Consider the following 24,392-nt stretch of genomic DNA (forward strand, 5'->3'; position numbering starts at 1 on the left):
GCAGCGCAGCCCATTTCCCCCTAAACAGGATACTTCCATCAAGCTGCATTTCGTTTCCACTGCAACTGCTCTTCCCCGGCTCAGGGCGAAAGATCTGCCCCCACAAGCCAGTTGGGAAAGCGCTGCTCAGAAATACTGGAGAGATAAACCATCCCATTTAAACTGTCGCTCGGGTCAGTTCACATCCCCCCCTCCCTTTGCATTTCAAACAGCCGTCCCTTTCGTTTTCCTTCTCTCTCTCCCCCCAGCAAAACCGGTGGGGGAACAGCACCGTCACCGCTGCTACCTCTGCGGCGAATTCTATCCAGGCCACTCAGCATCGTTGTAAATTGTGTGCGCGCGTGTGTAAAAGAGAGAATCTTAAGGGTTTTCTGTGTCACAGACCGGTGAGGGCCCCTTACGACATCCCAGTTTTGCTAGAAATATTTGCAACTTAACAAAAACCACCCCACCATAAATGTGAATGCTGTTTATTTACTCAGGGTCAGCATCGCTCAGCCAGATCCTCATTCATTTAGTCTTATAAACAAGCTTACTACCTAGCTGGGCTAAATCACAATGAGAGGGGGAGATGGGGGGAGGGGGGAAATCCCAGTTTCAGGAATCTCATAAGGACTTCTCCTTCTGTGCTGCAATCCGCTTGTCCCCTGTTTGGAGGTAAGCAACCCTGATGAGCCTTGTTTCCAAGTAAATGTAAGATCAGAGGATCAGAAAGACAGATAGGACCCAACATAACTTACCATGTAGCTTTTTTCCTACCCTACTATAGAAGAGTAGCACCCTTTCATATTGTACAAGATTCTTCTGTAGGATGCGTTGTTAAATGATAATCTATAGAGCATAGATAACATTTGAACAAATTGGCTTCATGTTATTAAGATCTCATTAAGTGGTCAGTGGTACTCAAACCAGCCCTGTATTCATGAGGCCAAGTCTAGTTCTCTTTCGGGTAAATGTACAAAAATAAAAAATAAATCACCCCTGTTTCTTAGACAGCTTTAGCCATTACAAATTATGGGAATATGCAGTTTAACGTTACGGAGTATTTTACAAACCTCACCAGGTTTACCTTGGACAACTTGAAACTGACCATTTCCTTATGAGAAATGCTTTTAAGTTGTCTCCAATGGAGATAGTGGGACATTAACATTGTTGACTGCTAAGAGGGGAGGGGGAAATTCTAAACTTGCTTTGTGTACCCGGAACGGAGCACGCGTTGGTGCCGCAAAAATCTTGGAGCAAAGTGGAAAAGCAGCCCACTATATTTGACTCCCTAGGTCACTGGGGATGATAGGCTGTTTGCATCAGATAAGAGATCTGAGTATACAATATAAAGAAGGGCCTTTATTCTCCCCTTAAAACATGAATTGATTGATTGAGCCTGTTTTGAAAAGAAGTTCCCTTGAACCCAGGAAGATCTGCATACTGCAGTTTCACAGAAGGAAGATGCCTCCATACTTTAGCAACAACAACAAAAACGACGTGGCTCTTTACTAAGTAACCGGCATGAACTTTCATGTGTTAGGAGCAGAACTTTCCAATGGAGGAATTAGAATAAAAGCATCAATAGATCCATGCAAAAAAACCAAATTCGCCTCTAAAACACTACTGGCCTTTTTGACTTTTTTTCTTCCTAGACACCAAAACGCTCACCTTGTACTTATATGATTGAACTACCAAAGCAATCTCAGATCTCTTCCACCTCACATTAAGCCTGCTATTAACTGTGTAAACTGCTGACCTGTAAATACAGGTAATGCCATTCCAGGCAACCCACACACAAAAAAAACCCACCACTACTGCATTGCAGCCCAGTCCAGGACTAGACCTGAAAATCTAAGTATTTAGTTTCGATCAAGGGCTAAAGCTGCCTGAAATGTCCTTTTGACTCATGTGACTGGACTGTAGTTAGTAGTTCGCTTTGCATGTTGCTTCTAGCGGTGTTCTAAGCCAACAACCCGATCATAAACTCTTTGGCTTGGGTGGGGAAAAAGAGGAGCCCGGGATCTTGAAGTGAGGCGACTTTCAATGGCAGCCAAGCGCTTGGGAGTTCCTTTCCACGCTTGATATCTTTCACAAGTTGTTGGTCTCTCTTGCAGTGTAGCCGGAGTGTAAGGCAGCAGATAATATTAGATAATATTCAGATGATCTGAATTATTTGTACCCGCATCTGATTATCTCCCCACCCCCATTCTATATCTTATCTATCATCTCGCCCACACAGGAGTAGCTATTCAAGGCAACTGAATCACCAACTTCTCCCATGGAAGGTCCTGGTCAGGAGGATACAATACCGCGGGGTCGATTATGTGGCTTTTTTTTTTTTTAAAGGAGCTAGGTGCAGAAAACTCGCGGTCTCTCTCCGCCCCGGGGACAGGTATTGATCTGGCAAGCGGGCGCCGCTGGGCCGAGGCGATCCTGGCGCTTTGAGGGCGAGATGCGCCCAAGCGCCGCTCTGCCTTTCAGCTCCCGGGTCTGCGCGCGGCGGCGCCCAACATGTGCTCGGGTTGGGCGCTCACAAAGAAACTTTGGATTTCCCCCATTAGCAATCAATAATGTTAATGCCTCTGCACGGACATGTCAGTGAGGGATTGAAACGCTGAAGGATCCCCAGCGTTAGTCTACAGAGAAAGGAGCGGGGGAGGTGGACATGGGCGGGGAGGGGGGGGAGAGAGAAGAAAGCAGGCTTCACTGCGCGCCCCCTCGCAAAAGAATCCGGACCTGCTCAGCGGCCTCAGGTGGTCGTCGGCTCCTGCTCAGCACGGGCAAAGCCATTCATTTCGGGCAGCAAGAGCCAGGGATCCCTCTCGCTCTATCTGCCTCTCTCACAGAGATGGGAGAGCTTTAGCTCTGCTTTTCCTTTTGAAACGCCTTAACCTCCCCCCCCCATCCGTATCATCTGCGACCTCCCGCTCCTTGCCACATTTAGCAAGATTCAGCGACATCGTTGCAAGTAAATGTCTGAATTGCTGCATTCTTTCTTGGGAGATCGCAATCTTCGGCCTGGGGCTTGCTTTTGGGTACAGAGTCTGACACTCCCACCCCCCCCCCCACCAAATACCACTACATTACTATTGTTGGCACCATCGTTCTTTTTAGGTGGTAGTAGCGATACTAGTAGTAACAGTAACGGAGACGGTAATTTTTAATTCACAGACTACGTCTGTGATAAGTCCAGATCCCGGGCGGCTTATTATATTTACAACTGGAATGCTTAATAGGAGAAAAATGCGATGCCCTCTGGGATGAAAATCTCAGCTAAGTGGCACTGAAGTCAGTAAGGCTGCATGGGCGCCTTTACGACCCGGGGAAACAGAGAAGTCCGGGAGGCCAATGGAAATCCCAAATTCACAGTCCGTTTCCTTTAGTTCATTTCCTACGACGTGGCCTGCTCGGGAATGAGGGAAGCCCTCTCAGGCGCGGCACCTGGCCTGGTTTTCCTTGTTGAAGGCAGGCTTCCTCGGCGCCTGTTGGAAGAAATTTCCATTCATTTAAAGAGAAATGCAAGACAAGTTGTACGTGTGCACGTATATATATATATATAACTACTACCAGAGACAACCAGGCAGCGGCTATTCGTCTGGGAAAACCAGACACAACCGACGGGTTTTCGATGAAGATCTGCACACTTTAAAAATGCGAGTGAAAAACAGGCCACTTGATTGTGAATCGGCGTGAAACAAACGGAAGGGTTTTCAGTAACTCCCCCCCCCCCGTGATCGAGGACCCAAACGGAAATAAATGTACAAGCTTTCTCTCCCCCCTCCCCACCTCTATGGAAAAAATAGAACCGTCCATTTCCCTGCAAATTTGCAGAAAACAAACCAGGACTTTCTGACCATCTCTTGACCTGATCAAGGAGCCTTGCCTATGTTGCAGCCACACTGTGGCTCTTAGTGCTGCAGCAATAATATAAAATATTCTTTTTTAAAAAAAAATAATAATTCTAAATGTGCTGTATCTAGGGCTAAAAACAACCCATGTTGGCGGTAGGGTAATCCAAAAAGAAAGAGGTCGTCCCGAAAATATTCCAGTGGATTACAAGGTTATGAGACAGGTCAGGATAGCGCACAAAAGGGAAATTCGGGATACGCACACAACCGGGGGCTGCTTGGCTGGGCTCCCTTCCCTTTGCAAAGCGCGACGGGGCATTTACTCGGGGGTCGATCCCCTCGATTTCCACGGGCCTTGCCTTCGAGGAAACTCGCTCAGCGCGCTGGAGGTCGAGGGGATTTGCTCGCCAGGAGAAGGCGCCCGGGATCTGAGCTGGGGTCCTAAGGAACTCCGTCGCCCGAAACTTTGTGCTTCTTTTTACTTGGAAGCAGAGGTCGGAGGCGGGAGAGCACTCGCTTCCGGGGTTGCAAGGGCGTTTGGCCCCCTAACCCCTGCGGACTCTGCGGACCACCTCATGTTCAGTGGGTCTTGGGGAGGCAGGAGAGGGTGAGGTGAGGTGGGGGCAGAAATTAAATCGGGGGATCCGATTTCTCAACCCGGGAAAGGCGCGCTGGGAATCAAAGCGGCGAGGAAGGCAGGGAACCCTCCCTGGGGCTGGAAGGCATTAAATCTTGCCGCGATCGAGGTCTGTATCCTGAGCCAAGGAGGGGATCCCCATTTCTCTATCTCTCGTTGGACTGGGGAGGAAAGGCGGCTTTGTGGGCTGGGAAACCCCGCGATTCTCCGCTGTGGGGCTGGAAGGGGGGGTGGGGAAGGTTGGGGACGGGGGGAGAGAGCGAGAGCGCTGCGCTAGTCCATCTTTGAAGCCTGCGCGCTCCCAGTCTGGGCTGCAACCCAGAGGTGAGTGGCCTCTCCAGGCTGCTGCATCTCGGGGGTGAAAAAGCCGAGAGGGCTTTGTGCTTCGGAAGGCGGATTAAGGAGGAGCGCGCTGGGAGCTGCCTTCTCCCCAAATCCCAGAAGGAGAGAGGGAGAGGGGTGGAGGGAGGGGGCCAGCTTCCCCCCTCCCCAGGGCTCGCTCTTTTTTGTTCCGGCCGGGGCCCAACAAATGCTTTTGTCTCCGGCCGAGCACCTCCCCCCCAGGGTGCGCCTGGGTGCAAGAGCGCGTGGCTCGGATCCCTGGCGGGGCAGGAGGGGGTCGTGGAGCTGGGAGGGGGGGCGCACATGCCTGGGACCCTCCTCCACGCCAAGGAGGAGGAAATCTCAAGAGCCACCGCTGCTGCCGCCAAGCCTGTGTGTGTGTGTGTGTGTGTGTGTGTGTGTGTGTGTGTCCTGCCCGCTTCTCCAGCGTTTCCTCCAGCCGTTTGCTTACTACCTCTATTTCCGACCTTGCTTTGGGGAAATATAAAGCGCAGCCTCGGGTCTTGTTTGAATGGCAGGTCCCAGCCTCTGGGATCGCGCGAAGTCATAAAAAATAATGAAAACAAGCCCCAGCACATGTGGGGAGAGAGCCGGCGTGCGGTGGGAGTGGGGCTGGAATAAAGAACCTCCGCTTCCCACCCTAGTGCTGCGATCGCTGGGGTGGGGACCGCCCAGCCCAGGCGGCCTCCTCGCAGGGTTGGTGTGAAGGTACAATGGGAGAGGGGAATGTTGCCGTGGAGGAACGGCGGGGATGCAACGTGGCCAGCCAGGAAAAACCATCCTCCTCCTCGCCCCTAAGGAGTGGCAGCCATCCAAGCAGCGCACGTCTGGGATTAGGGGACCCCACCTCCCGGGTTTAGACAGGAAGAAGGGCATGATGGGAGTTCTTGGTAGGGATCGATGACCCCTTTCCCTTTTCCAGGGTTTTCCCTCCCTCCCCAGCAGCCTGACATCATCTTCCTTCCTGAACAGCTAATCGTTCTTTTTCTCCTCAACCCAAGTCCTTTCCGCAAAACTCTTCCAAGGGGAGGAGCCGTAGCTGCGCTGTGATGCTAACACTTGGCGTGCAAGGAGGTCCCGGTTCGGTTCTCGGCACCTTCGGCCTAAGCTGAAATTCTGCAGAGCGGCTGCCTGCCAGTGCAAACAAACCACACCGAGCTGGATGGACCACAGAGGTCTGACTCGGTCTAAGAAAGCTTCCTGGGTTCCAACTCCCCTGCCCCGCAATCTTCCCCTTCTTGTTTTCTGCCCTGGGTTGACTGCATCAGCCTAAATACATGGGTTCAGGAAAACAGATTTCTCAAGAAGTGTACACACACTATACATTTTCCCCAAAGTTTCCCCAAGTGCATTGGGAACCGTAGCTGTGTGAGGGGCAAACTACAATTCCCAGGTTTCTTTGGAGGAAATGTCCTTTAAAAGTGTACCATGGAAGTGGAGATGGGGAGCAGTTTTATTGGCTAAGATAGCTTGAAGCGAGCGCCTGGAGAGCCCTTCTCTCACTCTAATAAATTATGTTAAGGATGCCAGAGATAAAGGCAGAACAGCCACTGCCATCACTCTTCATCTCCCATACATGTGGGAATTGCAAAGGACTTCCAGGGCCGAGGGTGTGAGGTCCCTGTAGACTTTAGCACCAGCATCGTTTTAGAAAAATTATTCAGTGTTGAGAGAAATGCTAACACCTTCCTATTCCTGAGGAAAAGGACAGGTCTGCCTTGAGATCTGGGTAGGACTCTGCATGTACCTGAAGGGCAATTCTACTGGTCCTCCTGGCTGAGAACTAAAGAATGTGTATTGGGAAACAACCTGAGGCCTGGTTTTATACTGGGATACTTTCCACACTTTCCCTCTCTCTCAGCCTCCTTCCAACTTGGAGTTTCTGACCTGGAACAGAGAATTACTGCTCTACATTGGTTGTCTTTGGCCTCTCCAAAAAAATGGTCTGCATCATCCTATAAGTTGTTCCTGTGTCCCCCACCCCAAAACCCCAGTGCTTTGAAAAGAGTTGTTGAGTGCAGCTGCAGATTCTGTATTTCATGCCTATGGAGATTGAATAAATTTTAATAATAACAGTTGCTGTCACGATTGTTTTAAACTGAGTGTTCATTTTAATATTGATGGTGTGTTTTAAATTGTCCACAGCATCTTGTGTTTTAATTAGAAAAGTGGGGTAGAAATTAATAATGATGATGGTGATAACAATAGGTGGCTATGCTGATGGAAGAGGCGGCGGCAAACAGAACCTAAGAGTCCCACTTGACCCAAGGGATGGGGAGGAAAGGATGCTGGACAATGTTGTGTTTGGGAAAGTTTTGGCCTTCCAGATGTTGTGACTACAACTCTCATCATCCCTGACCTTTCTTTGCGCTGACTGGAGCTGAAGTCCAGAAAAAGCTAGAGGGACACAGGTTCCCCATGCCCAATTTCAGTTGCAGCAGACACTCACTAGAATTGGTGGAGCTTCTCAGAGGTCAAGGGGGTTTGGCCAATGAAAGGTCATGAGGGCATAGCCAATTTCTGGTTTCTCCCCATCCTTCTTCCTTACAAAGATACCATGGTCCCTTAACTATTTGTAAAGCAGCAATGCTCAACACCTTACTAAACTGAAAATGACTTACTTTTGTTCAGAAGGGGCCCCTCTAGTCACAATTGCTTCTTTGCTGGGAGAAAAGTTGTTTTCTTCTGCACCTGCTCTGATTCTCTCCCTGTCCTCATCCTTTGCAAAGAAACAGGGGACGCGTAATCATAGCAGCTTCGTTAATACTTAGCACCCAAGTGTTCAGAATGAGGCCCTGCTGCCATAATTTCTAGTGTGGACTCATGCTACAATTGCTTATTATCCAGAGGTAAACATGGCTGAATTCCATGGGGATTGCTTCCCAATAAGAATGTACAGGATTGCAGCACGAATGGGTTAATATTAAAGATACCCCACAGGACTTTTAAAAAGGGACCCTATTAATTTCCAGAGCTATGTGAAAATATTACCCTCTCCACAGCTTATTCATTTCTACGTCTTCCTCACCGGAATATGGAATAAAATGCATTTGCTAGCCTCTAAAGTGCAACCTGAGTATTGTTTCATTTCTGCTCTAAGTCATGGCTAAATAGCAACCCCTTTGATTGAAAGAATATGAGAGAAATGTACCGCACACTGCCAGTGACAGAGGAGGACTTTTAAGTCTCCAGATCCTCTATCTATTGTCTTACTTTTTTAAATGTATGGAGACAAGGAGGCTTTTGCCAATTGACTTATGGAGAAGTAAGCGTGATGAAGCTTAAGGGATTTGACTTATAATATCAACTCCTCCTTGCAAACCACAACCTCCTTTCACATACATGAGGAGAGGAGACATAATTAGGAATGATGAGCCTCATAAATAAATCCCATGAGCATGCAACAGGGTGCACCTTCCTCACCCAATGAAGAACTTGTTTGTAGTTAATAAGGTGATTCCACAACAGACAGTCTTTGCATAAACAGTACTGTACATTCACCACAGTAGAAGATTCGGCTGAGTCCGGACAAAGTCCCATCTGGTCCAGCGTCCTGTTCTTACAGTAGCCAAACTAACAAAAACAAAAACCCACAGCATTTTTCAATCTAAAGAAAAACAGGAACACAAAACCTCAATATTTCCCCCCTCAAACCTAGACACGCCCAAACCCTAAGGTTGCAATAACACACAAGTGTTGATAGCTGCCACACACAGAGAAGCCACCCACAATTTATTCTCCCAACCCTTCAACCCCATTCACAAAAATAACTGCTGGTAGTGGTTAAGCAAAAAGTACATCGAATGGAAAGATACTCACACAATCTCTCCACCACTGCTCTCTCTTAACACATTTTCAGAATAGAAAAGCTGCTCAAGCTATCAACCACACCCTTCTCCTGGCTAGCCACAAAGAATGTGCGTTGTGATGTGGGTGTGGCCTTAGGAGACAGCTCTGAGCAGGTTCGGACTGCTCTTAAAGGCAGCCCTCCTAGACCAATAACTGTGAATGCAGGTTAGCCCTCATAACAACAGATGGAGTGCAAGGCTTCACACTGGGCACTCCTATCAATCACATGGTTCTTCTGCTTAGGGGCATATGGGAGGGGCCTTTTTTGCCATAGCTATACTTTGGGATTGGCTGAGGAGTGCAGGGATCTGATTGGCCCAATAACGGTAGATTGACAGAAATGTTTGCGGAGCCTCTAAGTTCAAATAAAAATATAACGTGTGTGTGTGGGACAGGAAAGAGTGCGCAGATCCTCCAAGTGTCCCTATTTTCCAGGGACGTCCCTAATTTAGAGAAGTCGTCCGGTTTCTAATTTGATCCCGGAATGTCCCACTTTTTCTTAGGATGTCTCTATTTTCATTGGAGAAATGTTGGAGGGTATGCGTTTTAAATTTGGGGTTTTTTTTTTCTTAATTGCTTGTCGTTCTCCTAGTGGACCAGCCTCCATTGCCTGATTTTCAACGGCTGCCTCTAGGAAGTCGACAGAGAAGGCAGGAAGGCAACTGCTCTCTCCCGTTGTTGCTCCCCATCAGCTAGTATTCACACGTATGCTGCCTGTAAACCTGCAAGTTGCACTGAGCACTTGAAGCTATTGATAAACGCATCCGTCAGGAATTGGTCTAATCTCTTTAAAAAGCAAACTAAGGTTGCAGTCCTAACCAGGTCCGATTGAGTTCAGTGGAATTTACTCCCAAGTAAATGGAATTAGGATTGCAGCGTTTAAGTGAACGTATTTCTGCGCATGCTCAGAAGCACTCACGAATTTCATTCATGGAGCTAAGTAAAGGTTATGGAGCAATCCTCGACGAACCCTAAACGGGCTGCACCCCGCTGGTCTCTAGGACGTGGGAGATCTTCAGAAGAACAGGAGAAACAGATCTGGACAGGAAATCTCCCCCTAACCATGCTATGGGAAGAAGCTACCAACTCGAGTAAACCTGGAAGAGCTTTGGCTGACACTTAGGTCCCCCCACCCGCCTTAAAATTTCCACAAATCCGTGAGGGAATGTGCCGGGAAAATGTTTGGCATTAGCTGGCAAAGAGAATGAATGAATGAATGAATGAATGCGACCTTTCTTTTTTGGAACGAAGCGAAGCCAATTAAAACGGTCCCTCAAAGCCACCCGTAGTTCCCCAAATCTGACATTGTTCTAACCTCATAATCAGACTGCCTTTGCTTTATATAACATTGAAAGGGAGAAGGCTTGATTCTCTCTCTCTGTCTCTCAGCCCGTGTGGTGTGAGTGAATGATGAGGAAAGGAAAGAGAGAAAAAGGTGAGGAGAAAACAGAAGGGGTGAAATATACACAAGCTCCTGCTCTTTATCCTGGGGTTACTTACCTTTCGATATACCTTTAGATAACTGCTCCTGCTATTGCCACCCCCTTCTCACCAGCATCTACTCCAGGATTAGCCAACTGTGACAGTGCCTTCCAGATGTTGGCCTCCAACTTCCATCATGCCTGACCATTGGCCATGCCGGCTGGGGCTGATGGGAGCTGTAATTTTGCAATGTCTGAAGGACACCACGTTGGCTACCTCCAGCCTTTACTTTCCCCCCAAATTAGTGTTGATCAGTTTGCACTGCATAGGATTGCAGCCTTAGAATCCTGAAACTTTATGCACTGTTCAAATAATAAGGAATGATTATAATAACCTGTCAGTAATAAGCAACAAGGGATAACTCTGTGCTTTCAGACAGGACAAAGCTTGTTGTTCAATAGAGGGACATGCTTTGGCTCCTGCTATTCAAAACAGTTTTCATTCGACAGTGACTCTTAATTTATTATATTTTTATCTGTCTAGAAAATCATCTATCCAGGATGATTTACCGTATCCAATAAATTATTGCACTATAGTTAACGTTGTCATATTACTTTATTCTCTTTATTTACTGATGCACAAAGAGGGCCTAGTAAACTAAAACCTTCTTTTATAGCACACAAAAGCTTAGCAATTAATAGATAGATTAAGAAGAGAGTGAAGTCCAAGGATGTTGATATTTGTGGTATAACTGTTATAGAATGCAGACAACATATGCATAACATATATTTAACACCTCCTCAAATTGAGATGGAGCGGAAGCTGGTACAAGACCCCTTGCTCATTTGTACAGTAAGCAGACTTTTACTTACATATGCCAATGTATCTGTATACTGTACTGATGTATGGTACATCACCTAGAGAAATTAGTTTATTATTTAAGCTTATTAGTGTCTTCCTAAAGTAAATGATGTACTCTTACACTAAAATACAGTAACATAATTAGTATAATGGTGAAGGCAATGAACAGCAAATCAGATCAAATGTCACCTTACCCTGAAGTAAGTGAGTAGTCTGAGGCAAGATATCCTCATACAGTCACACATCTTTATCCCATGTGGGAATAATAGCAGTCTGCCCTATAAGGTTGTTGTGAAGATTTTGAACACTTAAAAAAAAATCTTTATTAGGTATTATAATGTAGTTTTGGAATTTCGAGCAATGCAAAACTACCTACAGCAGTAGCAGTGGTTGCAGAAGTAGCAGCAGTAGAGTTGCCAGAGAGACGTGTGGATCCAGAATCGCCCTCCGCAGTCCCTTATGGACACACACCATTAAGACTGTTTTCAGGGAAGACAATCTTACTTGGCCACAAGAAGAAAGAAGAAGATGAGCCACACAACTGGGTCCTGTTATTCCCAGCCCCCTTGGATTTAGTAACAAGTTGCTGCTTTAAAGCTTCCTTACAAGGGTCCATCGCTCTGCAACGCAGCAGCATTCCAGCCACGAATCACCTTCTCCTGCTCTCAGGAGGGGCGATAGGTTCTGCTCACAGAAACACATAAGATTGGGACAGCCAGCCTTGCCTGACCTCTCGGGGTTGCAGAGGAGAGACGTTCCTGCTGCGGGATGCCGGGGATTCTAACCCGGGGCCCTTGTACCCTCCAGAGCAGCTGCTCCACCGTGGCAGCAGGCTTGGAAGGGCCAAGGGCAAGAGGAAAACCGGAGGACAAAGGTGGGGAAGGCCAGATTTGCTGAAGGCCTGACAGTAGTGGCGGCAGCAGCAGCAGCAGCACTCCCCCAAACTGCGGGGATGGGGCGCACCCAGGTATGTTATCCCCGCTTCGGTGGGGCTTCCCCTTCTCCCTCCTCCATCAATTCGGGCCTCCCCTTCATCTCCTCCTCTGGCCCCATGAAAAGGCTCCTGATAAGGCCAAGATTCAGGGGCTAAGCCATAACGCTGCTCTGAATGGGAGCCCCCCCCCCATCGACGCCCCCTTGGGCTTCTCTTTCTCTGAGGCCTGGTCGTGGGTTGGCGGTCCTGCGCAGGGAAACCTGTAGGGTGCCCCGTGGCCCCAGGGGTGGAAAGGCTCCTCCTGGCCTTTGTGGAAGCCCCGGGCCTTGTGTTGTGTGTGGGGTGGGAGGGTTGAGGGGGGGGGGAGAAGGCTGCCTTCCTCCTCCGCCCCTGGATTCACCTGTCAGGGCGATCAGAGTCCGGCCCCGGTGACAAAAGCGTCCCTATCGAGGCCCTGAAAGGGGCGCTTCAGGTTCACTGCTTCGCGCCGAGGCTTCGGGGGAAGCGGCAAATGAGCGCGAAAACGGCCCCATTCTTGCCCGGGGAAAGACAAGCGGGCGGCTTCACGCCTCGGCCCGCCAGGCTTGCCGCCAGGCCTGCGGAAAGCGGACAGGCCGCCGCGTAATCGCCAGAACAATTTCATTTCCTCTCCTCGGCCTTGCAGGCCTCGCTCGCCCTCGGAGGGGGCAGCCTCAGGCAGGCAGGCAAGCAAGCAGGCCGGGAGGAGAGAGGGCCGGGCAGCGGGGGCGGGGAAGGCCCGAACCCTGCCTGCCCCACTGGGAAGAAGGGTAGCCGAGGGGGACCCAGAAGCCGAGGGGACCCCGAGTCCTAAGAGGGAACAGGCTGAGCCTGGAGCAGCCAAGGCCTAGCAAGAGCATTGTCGTCTGTTGCTTCTGCTGCTACTCTGGTCGTCATCGCCCGGGCCGCCAGCTTCCCCCCCCCCCCATAAACTTAGGCTAAGGCTGCCATCTTAACCGTGGCTACTCAGACGTAAGTCCCATTCAATTCAGCTGGGCTTACTCCCAGGGAAAGCGGGGGTGAGGAGTGCAGCCGTGGTCTTTCAGGTGCCACAGGACTCCTTGGTGTTCGTTTTGCAGGGAATGGGATCATTGGAAGACTTTAAAAAAAAATCATTATTGATTTTCATGTAAGTATAACATATAACTACAGTAGTTTGTCCAGTGGTACAGTCGTATTAAGTTTCATATGCAGTATATGGTACACACGCAATACCTTTGTTTATGCATTATCAATTCAAATATCCCCTCCACAGAGATTCTTGTGTTGTGGGTGGAATAAAAGTATCTTCTGTGATCATTGAAGACTTGTTCCATTTGAGGAGAAAGAGGAATAACTCCTGGGACCCCCTCCCTATGGGTTTATATGCCGAATTCCAGTGACCTTGGGGGGTGTTATTGAAAATAATACATAATAATAAAGCCGGGTTATTTATCAGAAGAGTATCCCACACAAGCATTTGTGCTCCAAGCGGTTCACTGGAAACAAAAGCACAAAACCTATGCTTCATCAGAGTTATATCAATGGAACAGAACATTAACAACTCAGAAGCTACAGTTTATTTAGAATACAGTGAGAATGTATGCAAAAAGTGAGCATAAATTTCAGTGACAACACTGAATAACTGGGCGGAGGGTGAACGATCCATCATGGAATTTTGCACACGCTCCATTGAAATGAATTTGCACCAAGGCAAAAGGGACCTCCAAATACAGCTAAGAGCTTCTGAGACTCCTCAGTTTAGAAGGGCAACCCCAACGTTCATTTCAATAGGACTTGCTCTCTAGTAAGTGTATTTAGGATTAGAATCGTAAATTAAGAAAATGCTTAACCCCTCCCCCCGAAATCAATGGAACTGAAAACTGCTTCTGTTAGGCCGGATCGTGCCCAAGTGTTTCTAAAAAGCGGGCGGAGGAAGTCAAAAAGTGGATAAAGAAACGCTTGAATGGTAGAAGATGAGTAATGTAAACCAGGCCTCCGCATCCTGGTGTCCAGTTTAGGACAAGAAAGGGGTGAAAACGTTTCCCAATCTCTCTCCCCCCTCCTCTCTCCCCCCTTCCCATTAATAGAACTTGGCAACCGGCAACAAATCCAAGGCATTAGTGAAATGAAGAGACAAAAGGCCTTTGGAATGGGGAGGGGAGTGGGGAGCCTGCCCTGCTCCAATAATCTGAAATTAACAAGATGTTACTATCTTGCAATCCGCACTTCGAAATGCCGTGAAAGGTTAATATTTATTATTTCACTCCGAAGTTCAGAACTTGGGGTGGGGTGGGGGAGGAATTCAATTAAATATGGTGAAATCGTTTCAAGCTTACTTGGGAGACTTAGACTTTCCTTTTTCTTTTTCACCATCAACATGGGCATTTAATATAGAAAACAGAACCTTAGGGAGCTTTGAACGTGCCCCAGATCAACAGGCCTCATGAGTGTAGGAAAAAAGAGAGAGGAAAACTCAGTTTCATGTCTTAGATTTACCTAATGATTTTGTAGGAGCAAAAGCCTCCAGTTCAAAACCTGGAACTGCTCTGTCCTTTAGCTTTTATGTCCACATGACACTGATGCCTAAATCCTACAACCAATAACAACAACAACATTTAACTGGAAGAGCACTAGAATCCATCGGATTTATGTCGAAGTTAAATTGTGTATTAAGTTCTGGGTAAACTACATTCAGTCTAGTTACATGAGCATCATTACCCCCTTAGGAATTAGGAATGTCAGAGTCATTGGTCTTGAAATATGCGTGCAATGTTGGAGGAGAGCCCATCCCTTTGAAACAAATGTCGAGTCCTTCTTCTGCGTATTGCATCCAGAAGCATCGGCTGCCTTTGTGTATTGGATGCCGATATCCAAGCTTATTGGGGACTGCAAGTCGACAGCCTTGCACCAACTACAGTTGGAGAAATCCCATTGAAAGCAACGGAGATGCTTTCGGTCGGCTTCCCAGTCTGAGACTTGTGGGATCTTGAGGTCTTTAAGCCCCTGTCCTGGGGAGTGCTACTCAAAGCGAAATTTAACTTGAGTTCTTATTTGGAAAATCCAGGAAGGGTGGAACTTATTTCTAAGAATCTTTTTCAGGGCCTCCTTTTGTGGAAACACCTCCATGGTGGGGAAAAACAAACACATGCAAGTAATAACTCAGGCAGCAGCCCTGATGGCGGATTAAGTGGAAAACCTATCTGTTTAGTAGTAGTAGCAGCAGCAGCAGCACAATATTTTCGCGGAAGAAGTGCTCACAGGAGGAAAGCGTGTTTGCTACTTCTTCATTGTTCCTAGGGAAGGTGTTGTGCCACAGTTGCAGTTTGGGTATTTTCACCCAGTGATGGGAGATGGGAATGTGGAGGACTTGGCAGCGAGGTGAAGGGGTAACCTAAGGACATCGGAGGAGGAGGGAAGAATCACAAGAGTCAGAGCGCCTTGGCGGAGCTACCTCCCATCGGCCAGAATGCCGCCGCCCTTTTCACTTTGGAGAGTGTGGAGCGGGGAGGGAAGCAGCGCAGCTTTTTGGCAGCTTTCCGCCAGGCTTTAAATATTTGCAAAACGCATGGGTTACATCATGGGTTACTGAGAAAGTCCTCGTGTGCTAATCCGCTGCTGAGCGTGGGGAACGCGCCAGGGAAGGCAGGCAAGCCGCCTTCCTCTTCGGCCAGCTTCCCGGTGACAGATCCGAGAGTCGTCTTCTGCTTTCATCGCGGAAATAGACATGTTACATCTATCTGGACAAATTAATTTTTTGACGGATTGGTGGCATGGTCGCCTTTCAGGATATTTGCAGGGTTCTCTTGAGCTGCAGTAAAGTCCAGAGACAGGAGAAGGAGAAGACACGCGGGGTGAAAGGGAAGGGGGAGAAAAAGGAAGAAAAACAGTCCGGAGTCTTAGGCGGAAACCGGGCTCAGAATAATATCTGCTCGCTCGAAGCCCAAGGCTCTCGGCGCATTTTCCCAAGATAATGCCCCCATATTCCGAATGAGCGATCAGAGAACTCCGGTATTGTTAAGGGAAATGAGAGGAAGGGGAATGACGTGGGAGACAAACAAAGGCATTTCTGAATCGGTTTGGGTGATTGACGTTTGGGGGCTTCGTGACTCCAGGGAATAAGACTCATTACCGGGAATACACCAAAACATCAGCCAAGATTAGAACTCTGGATCGCTCCAAAATCCCATTTCGCTTTAAATGATCCCCGGGAGAATATTATCCCTTAAGATAAATAAAATTCCTTTACTAAACATTTTGTGTTTTAGTGCATCAAAAGTAGAGGAAGATGAAATGACTACTATGAGTAGCAGTAATAGTCAGCAGCACTAACAATGATAGCAAAATACTTAATTCGCAAACGTTCTTCCTGGTCCTTTTAGCTAGTTAGAAAGAAATTGCACTGAGATCCATATAATTAAATTATTGTTACATGCATGTTAACTGTGGGAAATCTCCTATCTATTTCCCTCTAAAGTGTGTGTTGTGGACTACCAAGAATAAAATGAAATAAAAGGAAGATAAAGTAAACCAATTAATAATTCACAAGCAATAACGACAAAATTAAATATGGGACGGGTCACCTGAATCGTAAGTCTAGATGGGCAAATCTGAGAGGTGCAGAACGTATGTTTAGAACAGGCATACATTGTAAATTAGAGAGTAATTTCAAGGCATTTCAAGGAGGCACATCCATTCAATTTGGATGACATTTTGCAATCTGCAAAGCCCCCCCCCCCATTCTTTCGGGCAGGAGAAGACGATTTGTTTGGAGGGGTGGAGGGCAGTTGTCCTGCGATGCATCTCTACAGGGCAGGAAATGGGGCAGAGTTGATGCTGCATTCTTATTGTTTTGCTGTTGTTGATGATAAAGAAAATGATGCTCCCCCCCCCAATTCCCCACCGCAAGTTGGTAGCCTTCAGACTTGCAGCTACTGACTCTTGTCATAGTCCCTTGCAGGACTCGGAAGGCAAATCACGAGAACCCAGAAGGAAGAGGGGGGAAAAATCTTCCAGATCTTGGAACAACTGTAAAGTGGTTTTAATTTAGAACCTGTTAGTTTCCATGGAGGCACGTGAAAGGACCAGCTTCACAACCTTATGCCTCTGCCTTCTTGGATAGCATCTTATCAACCCTGCGGATGTTTCTCCAAAGCTTCTCGGATATCACATCATTAAAAAAAAAATTATTAAAGGTTTTCTTGGTATACAATAGTACGTGCATGGCCTCTTTTTTCAGGTTATAAAAGTCTTTTCTACCGATCGGTAACATTTGATATGAGACATGAGTGTTGCATGCAGTATAAGGTTGGGGGAGAATTGGAGGGGTGGGGTGCTGAGGCTTATATTCCTTTATATGGTGTACGTGTGGGGTTTTGTGTCAACTGGGTAGGTTCTCTTTGTATTCGCTTATTACATTTCCTTGGTTGTGAGAGGGATTGGAGGGGAGCGCCCAGAGTATGGTGGGTTGTCTGTCGTTGGCTGCCGCGAGGTTAGTTCGCATTTGTGGGGGGAGAGGAATTATTGGGTCAAGTAAGCCATATTGATTCGTATGATGTCGGTGGGTTCTTGCTGTTGTCTTGTTGGGCTGTGCATAGGATAAAAGGGAGCCATACTGGGGTGAAGGCGTGCTCTTCTGTTTCTCCCGGTGTCAGTCTATTGGTTAGCTTTTCTAGTAAGGCTGTTTCCCATACGATTTGGTACCAGTGCTCCATGTTCACTCCTGACAAGTCTCTCCAGTGTCTGGCTATGATATCATATCATTTGGAAAATCTTGGGGTTATTTTTTTATTTTAAAAATAATGCTTTCTTCCCATTATTAATTAAAAAAGGTGTGCGTAAAGGTCGTGTCACAGGAAAATTAAGATTATTGTCATCTTATCCGAGCTCATTCTCTTGGCTTCACCCACCCACACAGACAATCGTGTCGTCTAATTATTTTCTGAATTAACGGGGAAAGGCTGTTTAACTCAGCGCTGGAGTGCTCGAACAAAGTAAGGACCCCCCTCCCTCGGCGGAATGAATGCGCCAGGCCGGCATTCCGCGGGTGGGATGAAGAGGCCTCGTACTTTGCGAAGTGTTTCAGTCCATTCGCCTCGGTTTTGTTGGCTGCTGGGCTGGAAGGAGAGGGGACCAGACTGAGGGAGGGGGGAGGAAAGCCCAGGAGCTTGAGCACGGACTCTTGTACATAAGATCCTTTAAATTAAATGAAAGGGTGGGTGGGTGGGGGGAAGAATCCGGCGGCTGCATCAACTTTTTTTGCTGCTTCGGGTGTAATAGATGAATGAAAATATAAAATGGACCCAGGTCAGGGAATTCAGCTTGAAACAGTGTCAAGGTGCCTCGTTGTGGGCTCCCAGGGAAAAGCAAGAGATGTGGACTGAATCTAGGGGGTGTTTGCCTCCTTAGTTAAGTTAAGAAGTTCGTATGTATGTATGTATGTATGTATGTATGTATGTATGTATGTCATTGTTTTTCTCCCCTCCGGACGGGCCAATGGACTCCAGTTGTAGTTTGCCACGTCGAGATGGATCTTCCCAGAAGACCTGTCCGGGTTGGAGACTAAGGCAGAAGACCAGGGACCCTCCCTGCGGAATACGCGCGCGGGCGGGGGGTTGGCTTCCCAACGTTTTAGAGGGGGGGAGGCAGGGCTCCGGCAAAACCATTAAATCCATAGCTCACCCACACTGTCGCTTAATGTGGATAATAGGCTTCTTGCACCTCCATTCATTCTCCGTTGCCCACACGACGTTCTCCTCCAAATCACTGATTTCCTACTCTTTCCCCTCCCCCAATCCGGATTCCCCCCCCCTTTAACACCCTCTCCTTTGCGGGGAATCCCTGGTATTTTGAGAAAATCCGGACTGAGGGAGGGGAAAACGTGAGAAGAGAATGCTTTGGTAGGAAAAGAACGTCGTATGGACAACGGAGAATTAATGGAGGCGCAGGAAGCTGACTCGCATCCACTTTAAACGACAATGTGGACAAGCCCTCACTGCCCCAGCCGGAGCTGCGCTAGTCCAGAACTTCCGCACTATTTCGAAAACTATTTGCAATCATGAAATGGAGCGGGGTGACACAGGTCGGGGAGGGAAATGCCCCGCATCCCTTCCTCTTCTACATTTTGCACATTCCCGAAAGCTTCACCCGTTTCCCAGAAAAAAAGGTGTCCCCAGGATCCCTTTTAAATGCACGTGAGGGATTACTAATCCGATTTCCGGAAGGGCAATTCCATGCACGGCGGTATTAGAAAGGATGGGCACTATTGGACTGAAGCAGTCTGAGATCGGCAGCTGTCCCCCCTAAAAAAAAAAAGCATTACACGCGCGCCGGTCGCTCAGGCTGTCCAAGGCGGCTGTGCAGACGGAGCTTCGAGCAAAGCTGAAGAGAAGCAGTAGAGACGCCGCAGCCGCCTGGACTGACGGCTCCTTCAAAGATCTCGAGGACGTTTTGTCGTCCTGTACTAGGAAAACGGTTCTTTCCCACATCCCAGAGAAACCAGCATCCATCGCCCACGAGTTGACGTGAGAGCACTGCAGCGATCAGGTCCCAGAGAGGCTCTTGAGGAAACAGACGTGGCTGCCGCGTTAGACGGCTCTCCTAAATCTGCACGGGCACTTGGAAGTAAGCCTCTATAGCGACTCAGTGGAGACTTCTTCAGAGTGAAACTAGTGTAGCATCAGGTGTGGAGGCTGCATTTCTTGGAAGTAGACTCCTACAATCCCGGGAAGCTCTACTTCCGTGTAGCAAGGTTGCATGCCTCTCCACCACTACTTAGGAGGAAGGAGTATTGAATCCAAGTGGAAATCGACGCGTGTTTAGGGTGGCACCAGAAGGATTTGTTTGGCTGAGAATGCTCGCCTCCGCGCCCTAGCCACCCTCGTTCCCACTTCAGACCCTTGATCCTGAGCGTAGGACTTGCCAAGGAGTCCCCATTAACCACCCCCCGTAGCCTGTTCAGGGTTGGCTCGTGGGAGAGAGAAGGAAGGAAATAAGGATCTTCGAGAATCCTGGCTGAGGCAAACTCGAAGTGTGTTAAGTCTCATGGATTTCAATGGTAGAGGTTTGCAGCGGGATCCGCATCGCGTTTGTGCAAAATAAAAATCCCATTACTAATCAGTGTCCTTTGGACCTTTACCCTTAGCCAGCGCTTAACTCTCCCACTGAAATAAAGGCTCAACTTTGCCTGGATGAATCCCAGCCTAGTATTACTCCGAAGTACGGTAATTCTCATTGTGTTCAATGGGGCTTCCTGGGTCTGAACCAGAGTCACAAGATTCTGGAAACGAGGTAGAAGATTTAATCAGTTAAACACCCAGATTATCCACAGAAGGGAATATCAAACAAGCGATTGTTAAGATCGTTTCTAAAAAGGGGACGGGGCTGATTTGCAGAGCCTAGGATTCTTATAAATCGTGTGTGATATTTGAGGCATATCACCGTAGCGAGTCCTTAAGGAGCCTCAACAGGTCTTTAAAAAGTAAAACAAAAACAAATACGGAACAAAAATGCAGATTTTTGGATCTCTCGTAAATGCGTGTCCCTCCGTCCTTTGCATCGGCGCAAAACTGCGCACCTTCTAACCCTAACAAGTCGCCTTCGAGGCTCCCAGGTAAGCGAGTTTAGGGCCAGGGCGAAGCACAGCGTCAGCTATTGGCATAATTTCGTTGTAACACCAGGGGAACCGCAGGCGTCTTATTTATTTCCTTCCCAGCACAGTACAAGATCTCGCTCAGGCAGGATCCCGTATCAGCGCTCCGCTCCGCTGTGTGGGCTCCGGCGCGAGCAATTAACAGGCTCTGTCTCTCAGGCATTGGAGAGGAGAAACGCGGACCGGCAGCGCCCCCTGCAGGCCATTGCCTCATTGCAGCCAAGGCTTTCCTCTTAAAGGGGAAGTTGCTCTTAAGGTGGACTGGTCCGAGTAGCAGAGCGCTACTACTACTACTACTACTACTACTACTACTACTACTAATAATAATAATAAAGCAAAATTCCTTCATTCTCAGCGGATCGTTTTCATTACGGCTCGTCCGCGGTATTGATCCCCTCCAGGAATCTACTCGTCTCCTTTTAATAAGAAGGATTCCCTCTTCCGCCGCTCCCGCCCCGCGAATATCTTCAGATATCCGCACGGTTTGCATTGCCCTCTGTTTTTATTGCTTTGATATGGCATGTGTTGCTGACTTTATTAAGTTGGCTCAGACTGTTGCTTCCCTTTCCCTTCAATCTGATGTAAGTAAATCAATAAGGACAGATATAATACGGCGGGGAAGGGGATGGGGGGGGGGGAGGAGACCGGAACACAAGAGCAGAAAAACGGACTGATCGCTTCTTTATTCTTGTTTAGTCTTAAAACAGGAAATTTATAGACACTTGGCATTTATATAACGCTTTGGAACAGTCATGTCGCAGAAATGGAATTCCCCCCATCACCCCCTGACCACTGGCGATGCTGGCTGGGCTGAAGGCAGCTGGAGTCTCCCAGCCCAGCCTTAGAATGCCCAAGGCACTCCATTATAACCAACCTGGTGCCCTCTAGATATCGTCGGACTCCAACTCCCATCAGCCCCACACTCAGCGTGGCCAAAGCCAGGGATGATGGGAGTTGTGGTCCAGCAACATCCGGAGAGCATCACCTCGACGACCCCTGACTTTTCCTAGACATCCTCTTCATTTAAGAGGATGGCACTATCACGCCAATGTGGCAGAAGATGGATGGGAAATGGTGGGCAGAGGGTGGCTCCAGCAAGGCCAGTTTCTAGGGTAGGAGCGAGCGGCTCCAGCTGTGGCTTTTCCCGGCTCACAGCTTGCAGTCCCGGCGGCTCTGCTCTGCTATTCTGGAATAGAAACATCATTCGCCTGCAGATCGTGTCCTCTTCGTCTCACCACCTCAACCCAACCCTTAATGAAAACAAACTTTCTCCTGCTGCTGCTCCGGCGTGGTGTAGTGGTTAGTGTCTCGAATTAGGACCTGGGAGACCCAGGGTTCGGATCCCCACGGGGCCAGGAAACTCGCTTTGGGCTAGTCATGGCCTCTCTCTCGCTCTCCTACCTCACAGCGTTGTCGTGAGGATTAAATGCACGGCCCCTTAAGCAACTTGCAAGAAAAGGTGGGATATAGGCGCAACAAATAAAGGATAAATATCGCGCCCCGGCCAAGGTTCCGACGCAGCCTCCACCGTCCACCTAGCGAGCTTGCCACCGATTTCGGACGGATGCCCGCGGGGTATAGACGGGGATCGGCATTAGTGGGCTATGGAGAAGCGCGTCCCTCCGTACGCACGCAGGTAAGCCGAGGTCAGGAGGCCCGTCCAGGAAGCGAATCGCGGAGCTGAGTCTTGTGGAGGCATCGACGAGGACGCGAAGCTAAGAAAAGCTGGTGCAGCATCCTGTTTTCAGTCCTGGGTGCCTGTGGGGAACACCGAAGCAGCCCCGAGCCCTCTCCGCTCCTGCGGTTTCCAAGACTGGTCCTCGGCAGCATCCGCAACAAGTCCAGACCAACGCTGGCATCGGGCTCGCGAGGAAGTCCTTCTGAGAGCCGTGGGTCTTGCTTAAGCTGGGGCAGGATGGCTGTCTGCCCCAGCGAGAAGCAGGCTGCAGAACCAGCCGCAGAAGGAGCCACACAGCACGGCCAGCCAGCTGCTCCTCCCGGGGACGCGCTTGGTGCACCAGCCCTGCGCCCCCAACCCAGCCCGGATCTCCACGGCCCCGACGGCAGCTCGACACCCCCTGCCACCCTCTCCGGCCCCGACACCTCCCGGTCGGTTCTGAGCGCAAGCTCGGCTGCCGGGACCCGGCGGGTGAATTCCCCCTGCGCGGCCGACGCTGCCTCCTTTTTCCGTGGGCAGAAAGGATGGGCGAGGGCCAGGCGGCTCGCTGCCGTCGAGCCAGGAAGCGGGGCAGCCGACGCGCGCCAGGCGAGAAAGATCCGACGCCGCCGAGATGCAGGAGAAAGCAAGCGAGAAGACGCCGCTGGTCCTCGCTCCTTGCCTGCGTCTCTGTCTCTCTCTCTCCCCGGCTGCGCAGCCTGCAGAAGAGGAGCAGCGCGCAGGCTGCTTCCCGGGGCTGCGCCAGGGCTGGCACCGCGCCAGCGGCTGAGCGCTCCGGGGAAAGAGCAGCCGGCCCCACTCCCTCCCTCCCGCTCCCCCCAGAGCTCTGGCGGCCAGTTAACCCTTTCCGGACGCCTCTCGCCTTCCCTGGCACCCGCAGAAAAACAGCCCTGTGGCACGTCGCTGCTGCTGCTCCCGCCCTCTCCCGATCCTCTTGGATTCGTGCCAGCCCCGGCGAGTTTTTAACGAGCATCTCAGCTGACGCGAACAAGCCGCTGCGTCGGCTGCAAAGCGTGGCTGGTGTCCCTAAGCCTTCCCTCGCTCCCTCCCCACTTTCCCCCTCTCCCCTCCTGACATCGATCAGTTCCAGGGTTCCTCGGCCTCGGGACCTCTGGTCTATTCCGTCTCGGGACACGCAGGCTAAGCCGTAATGGAAAGAGCGCCTCTGGCAACGTACTGAGTGCTTTCCCTGCTCTGTATGAACCGTAGCCTAATCCCACGTACCGACTTGGGGCAAGGGTCGGGGGATACGGTCGCATCGCCAGGGTGTGGATCGCACGCACATCTCTGTTTCCCTTCCAAGGGACCAAACCTCTTTCCGAGGCTGACCCGTTTTCCTCCGCAGGCGAAAGAGCTGAACTGAAAGTACATAGGCGAATAAGGTCTACGGCAGGGGTTACACCACCTCAAGTGCCCCCCAGTCGTTTCGGACTACATTGTCCATGCAGGGTGGAGCTGATGGGAGTCCAAAACACCTGGATGTCCCCCGCTTGGTATATTCAGGGAACGGGAGCCTAGAGAGCATCACCCTGAGGCTAATAGCAGTTTGAGAACAAAGACCTCTGCAAGGCCAAAGTTCTTCATCCCTGGCCTAATAATTCTCTTTGAACAACTTCCCTCTTCCAGGAGAATATTCCATTTTGCAGGGAAAGGGGAAGAGGAAGGAGGCACTGAACACATTTCTAAGGCTTGTTAAAAATGATATGCAGCTAAAATCTGGATACCTGGAGAATATAAAGTGTAGTGGAGTTCTAGGAGCAATTGACTAAAATAGTGAAATTGTCACTGGATTCAGTTGCTTTGGGTTCTGCCTTTTGCAAAAAGAGGATCAGACAAATTCATGGAGGACAAGGCTATCAATTGCTCTCTCCTCCCAGCTCCCACCACTTACTGGTATTTACTGGTATTTAGAAGCAGATTGCTTCTACAATGGAGGTAGAACGTAGACACCATGGTTAGTAGCAGAGGGGGAGAAGAATGGTGCAAAACTTCAGCAAAGCAGATAAAAATATTATACAGGGAGCTAATTGTGAAACAACTGTGGAAATGTCTGCCTGATGCCAGAATAATGCCAAAGTTGGTCCCAGGAGATCCTCACTTGGGTCGGCCATATCATTATGACTGAAAAGGTACTCTCTATTCATCACCTATGTTTGGTGGGAAGGTTCCAGCAGACAAGCTGTTCAGGG

The 24,392-nt window shown here is 49.2% G+C and overlaps 1 protein-coding gene and 1 long non-coding RNA gene across 2 annotated transcripts in view; one reads left to right on the forward strand and one right to left on the reverse strand.

Annotated features, from left to right (window-relative positions):
- Positions 1-3,079: 3,079 nt before the first annotated feature.
- Positions 3,080-24,392, reverse strand: part of LOC310689702 — a 39,326-nt gene continuing 18,013 nt past the window's right edge. Inside the window, exons 3-5 of the long non-coding RNA XR_014517598.1 lie at positions 8,236-8,385; positions 7,434-7,531; positions 3,080-3,467 (exon numbers count right to left, since the gene is read on the reverse strand). This is a non-coding gene — a long non-coding RNA (uncharacterized lncRNA). The remainder of the gene's footprint in view (positions 3,468-7,433; positions 7,532-8,235; positions 8,386-24,392) is intronic.
- Positions 11,694-24,392, forward strand: part of NEBL (nebulette) — a 192,603-nt gene continuing 179,904 nt past the window's right edge. The window contains exon 1 of the mRNA XM_083467409.1: positions 11,694-11,911. Within this exon, the coding sequence (XP_083323535.1) occupies positions 11,897-11,911 (15 nt within the window). The 5' untranslated portion in view covers positions 11,694-11,896. The remainder of the gene's footprint in view (positions 11,912-24,392) is intronic.

The sequence above is a fragment of the Podarcis liolepis genome, assembly GCF_965112155.1.
Source record: "Podarcis liolepis genome assembly, chromosome: 12".
In the NCBI taxonomy this organism is placed as follows: domain Eukaryota; kingdom Metazoa; phylum Chordata; class Lepidosauria; order Squamata; family Lacertidae; genus Podarcis; species Podarcis liolepis.